Source organism: Hippopotamus amphibius, chromosome 2, assembly GCF_030028045.1.
Source record: "Hippopotamus amphibius kiboko isolate mHipAmp2 chromosome 2, mHipAmp2.hap2, whole genome shotgun sequence".
Taxonomy (NCBI): Eukaryota; Metazoa; Chordata; class Mammalia; order Artiodactyla; family Hippopotamidae; genus Hippopotamus; species Hippopotamus amphibius.
In genome coordinates this window covers 186,337,187-186,351,323 of record NC_080187.1, presented here as the reverse complement: position 1 = coordinate 186,351,323, position 14,137 = coordinate 186,337,187, and the positions used below count along the sequence as shown (strand labels likewise).

The following is a 14,137-nucleotide window of genomic DNA, read 5'->3' as shown; positions in this document are numbered from 1 at the left end:
GCAGAATTGTTTTGAATGAAGTTAAAGACAACTAAGCACTACTAGAGGCATCTTACAGAAAAATGTGAACGAACCTTTTGGCCAACCCAATAGAAATACAACATTGTACACAGGAAACTTGTATTATGTTATAAATCAATATACCACAATTTTAAAAAAGTAAATTGAACTGTCAGTCCAACATTTATATCCTATGGACATGGTGTTATAAATTGGAGATCCGATCCTGAAGTTCATTCTTCTATTGCAGTACCAAAGTTCATTGTCAAAATATGTAAAAAGCACAAGTATCTGTTCTTATAAACATTAGGTATTTATCCAAATGCTTAACATAAAGTTTTGTTGTTAGTTCCTTGTGGGAGGTTTTTCCACATGGGACTGAGGCGCTTTCTAAGTATAAATACTGTAAGTTCTATGGACATGCTGTCCTATTTCTGAAATCTTGATATTGTTAAAAAGAATGAGATAGTTCTTTCTCGGCACTGCCTGTGGAGGTGGTGGCCGTCTCCTACTTGGCATCATGGCCACTCTCATGAAGCCCAAGATTGTCGAAAAGAGGACCAAGAAGTTCACCTAGCACCAGTCAGGCCAGTATGTCAAAATTAAGTGTAGGACTTCCTAGGTGGCGCAGTGGTTGGGAATCCGCCTGCCAATGCAGGGGACACAGGTTCAAGTCCTGCTCTGGGAAGATTCCACATGCCATGGAGCAATTAAGCCCGTGCACCACAACTATTGAGGCTGTGCTCTAGAGCCCATGAGCCACAACTATTGAGCCCATGTACCACAACTACTGAAGCCCACGCATCTAGAGCCCATGCTCCACAACAAGAGAAGCCATCTCAATGAGGAGCCCGTGCACTGCAACAAAGAGTAACCCCCACTTGCCGCAACTAGAGAAAGCCCGTGTGCAGCAACAAAGACCCAACACAGCCAATAAATAAATAAATAAATAAATAATAATAATACAAAGACCTGCAGAGCAACCAAACTCTAACAGCAACTCTAATGCTGACAAATGGTTTTAAGTTTAAGTCAAAGACATTTGGAGACATGATGACAAAATCAGATGAGTGAATTTTTCTGCTCCTGATCAATCTAACCAAGTCTTTTTTTAACATTTCATCTGTTTTTCACAGATGTTTGACACCGTGAAGCGATTAAGAGAAAAATCTTGTTTAATTGTAGCAACTACATCAGGAACAGAATCTGTTAAGAACGATGAGGTAATAACATTATAATGATGATGATGTTCATCTCTGTCTTTGAACTTTACTGGTATAAGAGAGCTGCTGCTTTGTGTGAGAAGGAACCTGTTTATTGTAAGGTATATAAGATGTCTATCTTCTTTTTGTTCATTGTGTTTCTGTACCACAGGGATTAGTGGTACTTGACATACATAGTTATCCAATATAATATATGTATTTCACAAAAACAGAGGAAATTGATGTTCAGTGGAGGTCTGTTGAAAATACCATATTTTATTAATTTTTGAAATATTTTAATATCCAAAATTGGAATACATCTTACAGTTCATGCCTTCTTATTATTTAATCAACAGCATTCTTAGTGGAACACAAGATTATGGTGCCTCTTAGATTCAATGACATGCAATAATATTTAGGTTATGAATTTTCATAATATAATGAATCAGGTTTTGATGATTCTAGTCTTAAAATTATTAGAATATTATTACTTGTGGTTATTAATTATCTTTCCTAAAAGAAAAACACTGGACTTAATTTAAAATAAATAAAAAGACACCAGTACATCTCAGTAATGTTGTTAAAGTTCTCATTCTTAGCTGTGTGTTTAGGAGTAACTGTTAGACATCATCAAGTTGGCTTTAAATTGATTAAATAAATGTCAGTGGTTAAATGATTGACAAATGATTCAAAATTATTGTTTCATTTAATTTTGTTTCTTAATATACCTGCATTGACTATAAAAGGCAGTCTATTAGATATTTAAGATACTTGGCCTTTTAAGTTAAAAAAAGTTTTTTAATAAGCTGAATTATTAAAGTAACCAAAGGAACAATTAGTTGTATGATGTGATGAGCCTGTATGTTAATGTTGAGGCATTGGATTAAATCTAGCTTTACTCTAGGAAATTTTGCCTGACTGAACAATATATGTAAATTTTAACAATGGATCTTACCTAATTTTTGTGGTCTCTTAATACCCAGATTACTCATGATAAAGAAAAAGCAGAACGAAAAAGAAAAGCTGAAGCTGCTAGGCTGCATCGCCAGAAGATCATGGCTCAGATGTCTGCCTTACAGAAAAACTTCATTGAAACTCACAAACTCATGTATGATAGTACGTCAGAAATGTCTGGGAAAGAAGACTCTATTATGGAAGAAGAGAGGTAAAACAAAGCAAAATTTAAAATTAGCATCTCAGTCTCTTGGAGGAAAAATTACTCACTTTAAATAATGTTTTTTCACAACATATTTTAAAGTAAGAGAAATTACACTATTCTTAAGCTAGCAAGGGCACAGTAAAGTCTCTTACTGGATATAGTTTTATGTTGATAAACTGTTGAAGTGTGCAGTGAAGTTTATCGGGACCCTTATGCACAAAAAGACATGATGATGGAAACAGCAAAGATAGAAATCAGCTCCTCTTTTCTTGTATTCGAGGGCTTTTTTAGGTATATATCTATATATCAGTTATATATATATCAGTTCATATATTCCATGTCGTTTTTATTCGTTCTGATAAAAAATGACTGCTGTTATTACAGTTTTGAAAAAAACCCTTCACCTGAAAAAGATGGTCCATGTTAGTTTTTATTTTCTGAAAAAGAAAGAAGACAATGCCTGTAGTTATAGTCATGGAGAGCAGTAAACCTTGGAATGGAAATCAGTAAACTTTGTTTTCTGACTATGAGACTGTGGTGTGCTCTTGGGGAAATCGGTTAACTCTCTGAGAGCAGTGCTTTGTGGGCTATTTAGATACAGTGAGAAAAGGGAGGAGGCAAAATAATAGTACTTTGAAAAGCATTCCAATTTAAAATGTTGAAAATACCTTCTATGCTTATTTTTAAAAACAAGCTTTCCCTGCTTTTTAAAACAATGTGTGTTGTGGATACTTTTAGGAAATTATGTTTCTGCAATAACAGTAGAAACATTATACTCTACATAATGTGTCTGTAATCCTGAAGCTGAGTATGCTAACAAAGAACCACAAAGAACATTGACTCTGTTTTAAAGATTAATATATATATATATGACGGTAAACTATCCTGGGATGACAACAGTAATAAAACTAGACACTAATACAAAACTGTAAACAACAAGCAGAAGTCCCCACCCTCTCAATAATACATATTAACAATATAATATTTAGAAAGTAATGAACTGTATATTGATTCAAACAAGAGGATGTAAGCAGAAATGTACTCAGAATTAATTAACGGCTCTAATGCTTTCATAATATATTTTTATTGCCTGATTGTACACATAAAATTGTGTATGTATTCTCATTGAAAACAATTCACATAACACAGTAAGTCCCCTTTGACCATCCTCTACATTCCTGATCTTTCTCCACAGATAACCATTGTTACAAATAACTATTGTTCTAGGTGTATTTCTATGCATTTGTAAACATGTGTATGTGAATAATGAGTCTTATTTTGTGTGTTTTAGTGGCTTTTTAAAATTTTACCACACTTTTTGTTCTACGGCTTGCTTTTTCATTCAGTGTCTTTTAAGTCTTTTCATGTCAATACAGATAGACCTGTAGTGTAGATTCTGCATCATTCTTTATGACTGCTGCATTGTATTCCATAGTATGGATATGCAATATTTTATTTATCAGATTTGGACATTTAAGTTGTTTTTCCCTTATTTCCCAGTTTTCCCATATTACAAACAACGTGTAAGAACGTTTTTGTATGTTCCCCCTTGTGCAGTTCTACAAGTACTTTTCTCAAGGGTGGAATCTAATAAGTGGAAGGGCTGGGTCATAATTATTTAAAATTTTAATAGGTACTGCCACACTGCCCTCCAAAGTAGTTTCACCAGTTTCTACTCCCAGCAGTGTATGAAGAGTTCCTGTTTCTTTCATTCTCACCAATACTTAAAATTATCAGTACTTGAAAATATTTGATATAATCAAAATTACAAATTTGTGACCTTCTGAAATTCCCTGATTAGTTGGTACTAGGTTGAGCATCTTTTCTTATAATTATTCACTAGCCTGTTACATTTTGTCTTCTGAGAATTGCCTCCTATTATCCTTTGCCCGTCTCTGTTGGGTGCTTTACTTTTGTCTTACTGATTTCTAGAAGTCCTTTAAAATTATGTATATTAAAGTTTGTTGCGTGTTTCCCATATTTTGTCCCTGTTTATTTAACATTAATTATGGAATTTTAGCCATAATGAAGTTTTCAATGTTGATAAAGACAGATTTCTCAGTCTTCTAGAGTTTTAACTTTTTGTATCTCGTTTAAGAAGGCTTTTCCTATCCCAAAGTCACAAGTATATTCTCTTGCATGTTTTAAAACAAAATTTTAATTACAGTTATATTAACACATTTTCCTTTTAAAATGCAGATGTTAGAGATAAAGCTAAAGTTCCATTTGAGTACTGGCCCAAATCCTGTACCCCTTTCTGCCCTTCCTCAGAGATACTCTGGTTATAAGTTTTATGTATATCTTATAAGAATTTTTACTGTGCTATTACATACAAATATATGTAACCGTAGAAATTATATAGTGTCATTCAGCCTTTTGTTTTGTTTGCATAAATGGTATTATGTATGTATCATTCTTCAATTTTCCATTTTCATTTACTATTATGTCTTAGAAATCTGTATACTTGTGTTCTTACATATAAAACAAGCTCAAGGACTTCCCTGGTGGTCCAGTGATTAAGACTCCACACTCCGAATGCAGGAGGCCTGGGTTCGATCCCTGGTCAGAGAACTAGATCCTGCATGCCACAGCTAAGAGCCCGCATGCCACAACTAAAGATCCTACATGCCACAACCAAGACCCGAGGCAGCCAAATAAATAAGTAAATATTAAAACAAAAACCAAACCAAAAAAACAAGCTCAGTGTTTCTCTTTCTTGGCATTTGGGCAGCAGTTCTTTTTCATGCCTGATGAATTGCAGGACATTTAGCATCTCTGGCCCCTCATCCACTGAAGTCCAGTAGTGTCCCTTAGTCCTTATGATAACCAAGAAGTTAACTTTAACCACATGTTGCTGGATGCCTCCTAGAAGGTAATACCACACCTAGCCGAGAGCCACCTTTTAAACAGTGCGTAATATTCTGTATTATGTAATTTCACTTACATTGATAATGACCATTTATTTCCAGTTTGTTGGATGATATATGATATTTCAGGGAGCTTCTTGCACCAATAGAGAGACAGTATTACACAGCATGGGCTGTGAAGTCAGATCATCTGGGTTAAATCCTGGCCCAGTTACTTCCTAAATGAATCATTAGATAAGTCTCTTACCATCTCTAGACCTCAGTTTCTTCTTCATCTGAAAAATAGAGATAATAATAGTACCTACCTTATAGGATTGTTGGAAGGATTAATTGAAGTAACATAACAAAGTATTTGAAACAGTGCCTTACATTACGATTAGTGTTTTAGAAGTATTTGCTCTTATTTATTATATTATCATTATTGTACACATTGAATACGTTATGAATTGCTAAATCATTAAGATGTATATTTTAATTTTAATAGCTACCAAAGTAGAATAGCAACTTAAATGCCTAATAAGAGGGAATGGATAAAACTATTATGGCGCATATAGTGAGAGTACTGTACAGCCATTTAAAAATGTTTCTGGGGACTTCCCTGGTGGTCCCGCAGTTAAGACTCTGCGCTCCCAGTGCAAGGGGCCCGAGTTTGATCCCTGGTCAGGGAACTAGATCCTGCATGCCACAGCTAAGACCTGGTGCAGCCAAATAAATAAATATTAAAAAAAAAAATGTTCCTGAAGCAATTTTAATGATGTGAGAAAATAGCTAAGATATAAGTGAATAAAGCAGGACACAAACTGTCTATGTAATGTGATCTTAATTATGTAAAAAATGTTATAAATAGAAAGACTGGAAGGAAATATACAAGTGGTTATTTCTAGTTTTTGAGAGTATAATGCTTTTTATTTTCTTCTTTATACTTTTCTAGACTTTCCAAATTTCTTAATAAGCACGTATTACTTTTATAGTCAGAAAAAACAACCCAGCTTCTTGGTACAATAAGTTAAGTTTAATTTTAATATGCCTCCTACTTTGCTGTTTTTTGTTTTTTTGTTTTCACTTAGCAGCACAGAATGTATTTTCTAGTAAGCAAGTTAATTGATAAAAGCCAGAAAAATCAGGAGGGAAGATTTTAGGCTAATATTACTAAATATAATTTTTATTATTTTTATTCTTGAAGTTCTTGCCCTAAAGATACTTAAAATCTACCAAAATATAAAGACAAGTGACCAAAACATGTGTCCTCATTTCTGGTCGTTTCTCTTGGTAGCACCCCAGCAGTCAGTGACTACTCTAGAATTGCTTTGGGTCCTAAACGGGGTCCGTCTGTTACTGAAAAGGAGGTGCTGACATGCATCCTCTGCCAAGAAGAACAAGAGGTGAAAATAGAAAATAATGCCATGGTATTATCGGCCTGTGTCCAGAAATCCACCGCCTTAACCCAGCACAGGGGAAAACCCATAGAACTTTCAGGGGGTATGTATTGTTTAATAAATGTATTTTTGAACATTTCTTTTCATACTTTTCATACTTGTATAATTAGAAGAAATACTATCTGAAAGAAGTTTGGGAGTGAGACTGTATTTAGCCTTATTTGGTGAGATCACAATTATCCATCACAAAATGGATGCTAGGTTTTACATGCCATGTCGGCTCCTTTGTCTGTTTTTTAAATTTGGTTAGTACATGGCCACATTGCTCATTCTGTCTTCTGTCTGTCTGTCTTTCTATCTCCATTTCTTTTTGCTGAACCATTTGAAAGTAGGAATTCATGACATTTCATCCCTAAATATTTCCACATGCATTGTCTAAAACTAATCTATTATATGTCTGCCATACCAGTATAACATTTAAGAAAATTACTAATTCAGGAATATCATGTAAGATAAAATCCATATTTGAATTTTCCCACCTACCCTCAAAATGTCTTTTTTTTTAGCTAGACTTTTTTTTTCCATTTAGGATTCAGACCTGTTTCATATGTTGCTTTTGTTATGTCTGTTTTAATCTAGAATAGTCATTTGCCTCTTCCCTTTTTTTTTTCATGATAATTTTTTTGAAGAATACAGGCCAGTTGTCCTGTACAGTATCTTACATTGTGGATTTGTCTGATTGTTGCCGTGTGATTACGTTCTTGTTAAACATTTTCTTGGCCAGAGTACTAAATAGGTAATATGTTGTAATTCTTACGTCACATCAGGAGTTACCTGCTTTATTTTTCAAATACCCTTGGAATAATAATAATGATAAAAAAGGCTAACATTTAATGAGCACTCACCATGTGCCAGGCACTGATTAAGTGCTTTATGTGTATTTACTCACTTAATCCTCACAACGGCCCTGTGATTTAGGTTCCAATATTGGCTCCATTTACAGATGAAGAAACTGAGGCACAGAGAAATTAAGTAACTTGCCAGAGGCCACAAGTTATAAATGATGAAATCAGATTTTGAACCACATGGTCTGTGCTCTTATCCAGTAGATTATAATGCTCCTAAATATCCCTTAAAATTATCCAGTCAAATCACTTTTAAAATACAAAAGTAAATTGTGCTTCAATCATAGAAAATTGCTTCAACAACCGAGATAATGCAACTTAAACCTAATGTTAAAATAAAAATGTACATCAAGAATAGAAGTTGTCATTAATCCATACTAATCATGCCTAGAGGTCTAGCTTTATATTTTCCTCTTATTTCTTACTATTAAGAATATATATCCTACTACCCTCATGTTGTGACACTTTTCTTGGACATTCCTAAGAAAGTTTATGATTAGAAGTTTAGACCTGATAACCTCTTTTTTTGGTTTGGTTTCTTTTTATGATTGTGGGACAGATTAATACATACCTCATATTTTTGTCTTTCTGTATCAGAAACCGTGGACCCACTTTTCATGGATTCAGACTTGGCATATGGAACTTACACAGGAAGCTGTGGTCATGTAATGCATGCAATGTGCTGGCAGAAGTAAGTTGTCCTTCTGACACGTTCTTGAAAGAAGCTAGGAATATTGAAGTTTTCTAAAGGCCACAAAACGGCGTGTTTTCTCATGTCTTCTTCTTATTTGAATAATTGAAGCAGTTTTAATTGCTAATTTTGTTTGCATGATACTCATTTTAATATCACCCTTAGAAATGGGTGTGTAAAGTTATCAAATTAAAATTTTCACTGTACTTGCTTTCCACAAGCCAATTAGTCTCTCTTAATCAGTATGTGTATAAAAGAAGCAGTAATCTTTATAAAAATCTCATTCCCCTCAAAATATAGAGTGAAAAGTACCTTTGAGATAGAATAGGACATGAAATTCTAGTTGTATGTCTGAAAGAGATAAAAATTCAGAAATATAATTCCTGGGAAGTATTTGGTATAGGATTTACCTTTTTAGCATCAGGATTAAAATACATAATTTTCCCATAATAGCCCTTACTACTTCAGTTGGTCATTGGAAACTGAGGGACATAGTATCTATACTGTATTTCCATGCTGTTGAAGCAGGAGACAAGTTGTAATTCAGTTAAACTATTTTAAATTTGTTTCTGCCCTGATGTGTCCTCCAGTGTGCCCCCCAAAAGAATGGGCATCCTGTTTCTGCTGTAATTGTAATTTGTGTATTTTTGCATGTAGATTCTAAAGATGTTTATTGAGGCAAAAACTCCAGGTTTTTTTTCACTTGCATTAGAGCAAAAATACATGTGTAGTTTTGAATGGACCTATGTCTTGGAATTTTGCAGATATTTTGAAGCTGTACAGCTGAGCTCTCAGCAGCGCATTCATGTTGACCTTTTTGACTTGGAGAGTGGAGAATATCTTTGCCCTCTTTGCAAGTCTCTATGTAACACTGTGATCCCCATTATTCCTTTGCAACCTCAAAGGATAAACAGGTATATTTTAATTTATGTTTTGGTTAATTTTTTTTAAAGTTGTCTTTAATCCTTTCATTGTGGCTGTTTTGATTAGATTACTAGTTTCTTTTTTTGCTATTTAAAGTAATTAATACTCTTTCATTTCATAACTTGTATTCAACTTTAAAAATATGATAAAAGCCCCAATTTTTGGTTTCTAAAAGAACTGGAATATTCATTTACTCAAGTCTACATGTTTTGCATCTGTCTTCCAGCAGCCATTAAAGCAGTAGAACTTTGATCTCTATCTTAGCACTCACAGAAAGAAAAAAGTTGCAGAGAAGATTCATTCCTTTCTTATAGTCCTTTGCCAGCATTAGAGTTGCTGTTTAGAGTTTGGTTGCTCTGCAGGTCTTTGTATTATTATTATTACTTTTTAATAAGTTTATTTATTTGTTTATTTATTGGCTGTGTTGGGTCTTTGTTGCTGCACATGGGCTTTCTCTAGTTGCGGCAAGTGGGGGTTACTCTTCGTTGCAGTGCGTGGGCTCCTCACTGAGATGGCTTCTCTTGTTGTGGAGCATGGGCTCTAGGTGCATGGGCTTCAGTAGTTGTGGCACACAGGCTCAATAGTTGTGGCTCATGGGCTCTAGAGCACAGGCTCAGTAGTTGTGGTGCACGGGCTTAGTTGTTCCACTGCATGTGGGATCTTCCTGGCGCAGGGATCTAACTCATATCCCTTGCATTGGGCAGGCAGATTCTTAACCACTACGCCACCAGGGAAGTCCTGTATTATTATTTTTATTCTATTTTTCTGAAGATCCAAATGCTGTAGTTGTAGAGACATGGATGAAATGTTAACTATAAAAGTAAATAAAAACAATAGATTCACCTATGGATAGTTTTTTAGTGTTTAGAATAAATTTTTAAACTTATATTCTGACCATCTGTGAATGGAATTTAACAGCAAATGTATTAGTTTTTTTATGACAACTAGAACATTTAATCATATATTTCTATATTCTCACTATTCTACATGATGATAACAGTATTATTTATTATAGTTGTTACTTCATTTTTTTTTTTATAATTGAGTATTTATTTATTTATTTATTTATGGCTCTGTTGGGTCTTCATTGCTGCGTACAGGGCTTTCTCTAGTTGTGGCAAGCAGGGGCCACTCTTCACTGTGGTGCCCGGGATTCTCATCACGTTGGCTTCCCTTGTTGTGGAGTACGGGCTCGAAGCCCAAGGGCCTCAGCAGTCATGGCACATGGGCTCAATAGTTGTGGCGCATGCGCCCAGCTGCTCCTCAGCACGTGGGATCCTCCCAGACCAGGGCTTGAACCCGTGTCCCTGCATTGGCAGGCGGATTCCCAACCATTATGCTGCCAGGGAAGCCCTACTTCAGTTTTTTTTAACTCAGTGAATTTGTAGTAATAGACCTGAATTTTGCTAAAGAAAATGATTTTATTGATAAAAACACTTTTAACATGTTTCCATGACAAAAGAGTTCAAAGGTGATAGGTTTGGCAATCAAGGTCAATAAGTGGTTGCTCTGTCTCTACTGTTCCATGTCATTAGAAAACATCATTTTGAATTGTCTCCTACTTAGTGTATTAGGACATAGAATGTCATCTTTTAGGGAAGAAGGTGGCATCAGAAAGATTTATCTTTTATTTTTTGACTAACATATGTTCTAAGCATTCTACCAAGCACTAGCCATGTATGTTTTTTTATTCCCAAAATTGTCTAATGAAGGGAGGTACTTATTCCCATTTAAAGGTAAGGAATTGGAGACTATGAGTGGTTTTTACTTGTCCCAAGACAGATCAAGGATATGAATCTAGACCTGACTAAAACCTCACCTAACTACACACGTGAAGACAAAGATAAAATAAATCATAATAAAATAAAATGACTGTCCAACTTCTTGTTAGCCTGTACAAGCCTATTTTACGTAATGGTTCCCCAAGTAAGAATTATTAAACATGTAAATTATTCTCTAAAGGAATATTCAGCACCTTCTTTCCTTGATATCTTTAAGAATAGAATGCTTCAGGGCAGTCATTTGTAAAGTTAGACTGATCCTTACAATGAGGTCTCTTCAAACCCTGTGACACTTTTAATCTGTAGTAACAATTTTGTTATTTGGGATCTGAAATACATAATTATACATAACATTTTTATTAGGCATTTGAACTTACCTATATCGCCTCTTTTGTTAGAAAATCAACATGAGTATAACCTAAGATACTAATAAGAGCACATAAAAAACTTTATCAAAACTAATGATAAGCTGGCATTTTTAAAGAAAATCGGTCATAACAAATTAGAGTACACTTTCTGAGAACTGAAAAAATTCTTAGGTCAAATTTCTACCCAGAGATGTGAATTTTGGTACAGTTCATTATATATTTTAACTTCACTTAAAACTGTCCTTTCAGAAAGCAGATTTCTACTTTGTAGTCCTTTTTAATAGCACTGTTTCTGGTCCCCCTTGGTTGTTAATAACAGTTTGGGCCAAGCCCCTGCTCTTACGGAATTTATATTACAGAGGAGAAAAGACCAACAATAAACATGTAAATACGGAGTATTAAGTGGTGAGAAATATTGTGAAAAACTAAAAGGGCTAGAGACCGACCAGTGCATGAGGTTCTTTTATAGACTGACTCAGCAGGGAGCTCCTCTCTGAGATGGTGACATCTGGATAGAGATCTGAATGAAATGAAGGACAAGCAGTGCTACTCTCTGAGAGAAGAGAATTCTAAGCACAGGCAATATTAAGAGGAGAGACCTTGAGGTAGGAACACACCAGCATGTTGGAGGAACAGCAAGAAGGTAGCAAGTTCAAGGCACTTGGAATGGAGCAAGGAACCAGATCCTAAAAGGGCTTATGAGCTGAGATTGGAAGTTAGAACTGTATTTTATGTGTGACGGAAAGCCATTAGAATGTTTTGGATAGGGAAGTGATACAATCTGATTTATATTGTTAAAAGACCTTCCTGACTGTTGTATGATGAATACATAGATAACTAAAGAAGCACTGTTGTGGAAGCAGGAAGAACAGGCTGTTGAAGTAGTCCAGATGAGGGATAATGTAAGTTGGGTTAGGGTAATAAGGATGGAGATAGAAAGAAGTGATTAACTTGGGATATATTTAGAAGGTAAAACCTATAACACTAGGTGATAGATTAGAGTGTGGGGTGTGAGGAATCAGATATAGCCTTGATGAAACCTAGTTTTTGACTTGAGCAGCTAGAACGGTGATTTCATTTACTGACATTTATTACTTCCAGGTGATTGGCGAATGGGTGATATCTTGTTCTTTGTACTTTAAAATTTTTCTTCCCTCTCAAAAATTATATTTTTAGGCACATGTATTTCTATGACCTAGGAAGCTGATCTGGAGGAGTTTGACTTTTTCATATAGTTGTTTATCCATGCAGAGACCCTACAAATTCAGCTTTTCAGTTTGATTTCACGCCGATGGCTTTAATAATTTTTAAATATCATTTTTCAGTGAGAATACAGAAGCTCTTGCTCAACTTTTGACCCTGACACAATGGATACAGACTGTTCTGGCCAGAATAACAGGTTATAATATGAAACATGCTAAAGGTTTGCTTACAACTATTTTATGTTTAGTTGTGTGAGATTAAAGTGTCAGAGTCTTTATTTTTTTGAAAGTATTTATTGCTCTAAAATATGGTTTGCAAATACAGATTTGTTAAATATTAGGAAGTAGAGGTTTTTTTAGGTCAAGGCTAAGTTTGGCTTAAAATCACTTAATTTAATAATTTTTCATACTAGAAGGCAGTATAGACAGTAATTAATCTGGAGTCACAATGCTTGGTATTAAATCTTAAATCCATCACTTACTGTCTGTGTGACCTTGGGCAAGTTACTTATCCTCTCTGTGCGTCAGCTTTCTTATTTACAAAGTGGAAATGGTAATAGTACGTATCTCATTGATTGGAAGATTGAGTTATCCTACATAAAGTAGAACAGTGCATGGTACATAGTAAATACTATATAAGTGTTAACTATTATTAATAATATGTTGTAATTAATATTAATAACAACAAAAAATTTGGAAATTATTACCTCATTTATGTGTTCTTTACAATTGAGAAATGAGATTACCTAAAGACTCTGAGAAATAAACAATGGCAGGCAGATTGGGAGGAGGTAAAAATCTAAGGAATGTTTAGTACATGCAGTGAGTTTCATGGGGTTTTTTATCCCTCCTTTATTTCCCAGTTTTAACCCCAGGGTAGCCTGAGTCACAGAACTATGCAGTGGACTTGAACAGAAAAAATCCAGGAGAGATCCCATCTTTCTGGCCAGAAGACTGGAAAAGAAGACCCCACAGCTGGAGGGTGTAAAGGGAATTCCTGTTGAGGTGTTTTTTTTTTTTTTTCCTCTCTTTTGGCTCCTTCCCAAGGCCAGCTCCAGTCATGGAACAGCACTGCCATGGTGGCCACATAGACATCTAAAATCCCAATAGAAAACCAGTCTTACTGGCCAAAAGAACTGGGAGAAATGGGACCACTGTGTTCCAAAAACCGCAGGGTGAATCCTCATTTTTTTTCTTTGCCTCACAGCTTCGTCCCAGGGTTAGCTCCAGTCACATGAATCTGCGTGACAGCACAGAGGACTACAACTGAGAGAAGTCAGTCATTCTGACTGGAGGAACTGGGGAAAAGGGCCCCTTGGAGCTAGTGAGTATAGGGGGAAATCTCAGAGAGGAGAGAGCTATAGAAGGGAATCTCCTACTTTTGAGACCAGCACAAATCCTGAGCTCATCTCTAAGCTGCACATGTGCAGAACAGGCTCAAAGAAGCATAGCAACAGCTTTGGGACTGAAGCTGCTTTAAACCACCACTCAAGTCCCAGACTAAGCCCTGAATAGTACATATACTGGCAGATGCAAAAACAGCATAGCAAAGGCTCTGAAAACTAACACTGGAACCACCACTCACAGAGAGTGAGACAGAAGTTGTTGAACCTAATTGGGTTGATTGACTACTAGAACAACAACAAAAAGGTATAGTTTTCC

General features: G+C 35.3%; 1 protein-coding gene across 9 annotated transcripts in view; it reads left to right on the top strand.

Annotated features, from left to right (window-relative positions):
- UBR1 (ubiquitin protein ligase E3 component n-recognin 1) overlaps positions 1–14,137 on the top strand; it is a 154,756-nt gene that overhangs the window by 102,448 nt on the left and 38,171 nt on the right. For all 9 annotated transcript variants that reach the window (XR_009051332.1, XR_009051331.1, XM_057721874.1 and 6 more), the window contains 6 exons: positions 1,137–1,223; positions 2,186–2,367; positions 6,502–6,707; positions 8,107–8,200; positions 8,965–9,114; positions 12,599–12,696. Coding sequence is in view for 7 of the 9 variants with exons in the window: in XM_057721874.1 (XP_057577857.1) it covers positions 1,137–1,223; positions 2,186–2,367; positions 6,502–6,707; positions 8,107–8,200; positions 8,965–9,114; positions 12,599–12,696 (817 nt within the window). In the remaining 2 variants the exon portion in view is untranslated. The remainder of the gene's footprint in view (positions 1–1,136; positions 1,224–2,185; positions 2,368–6,501; positions 6,708–8,106; positions 8,201–8,964; positions 9,115–12,598; positions 12,697–14,137) is intronic.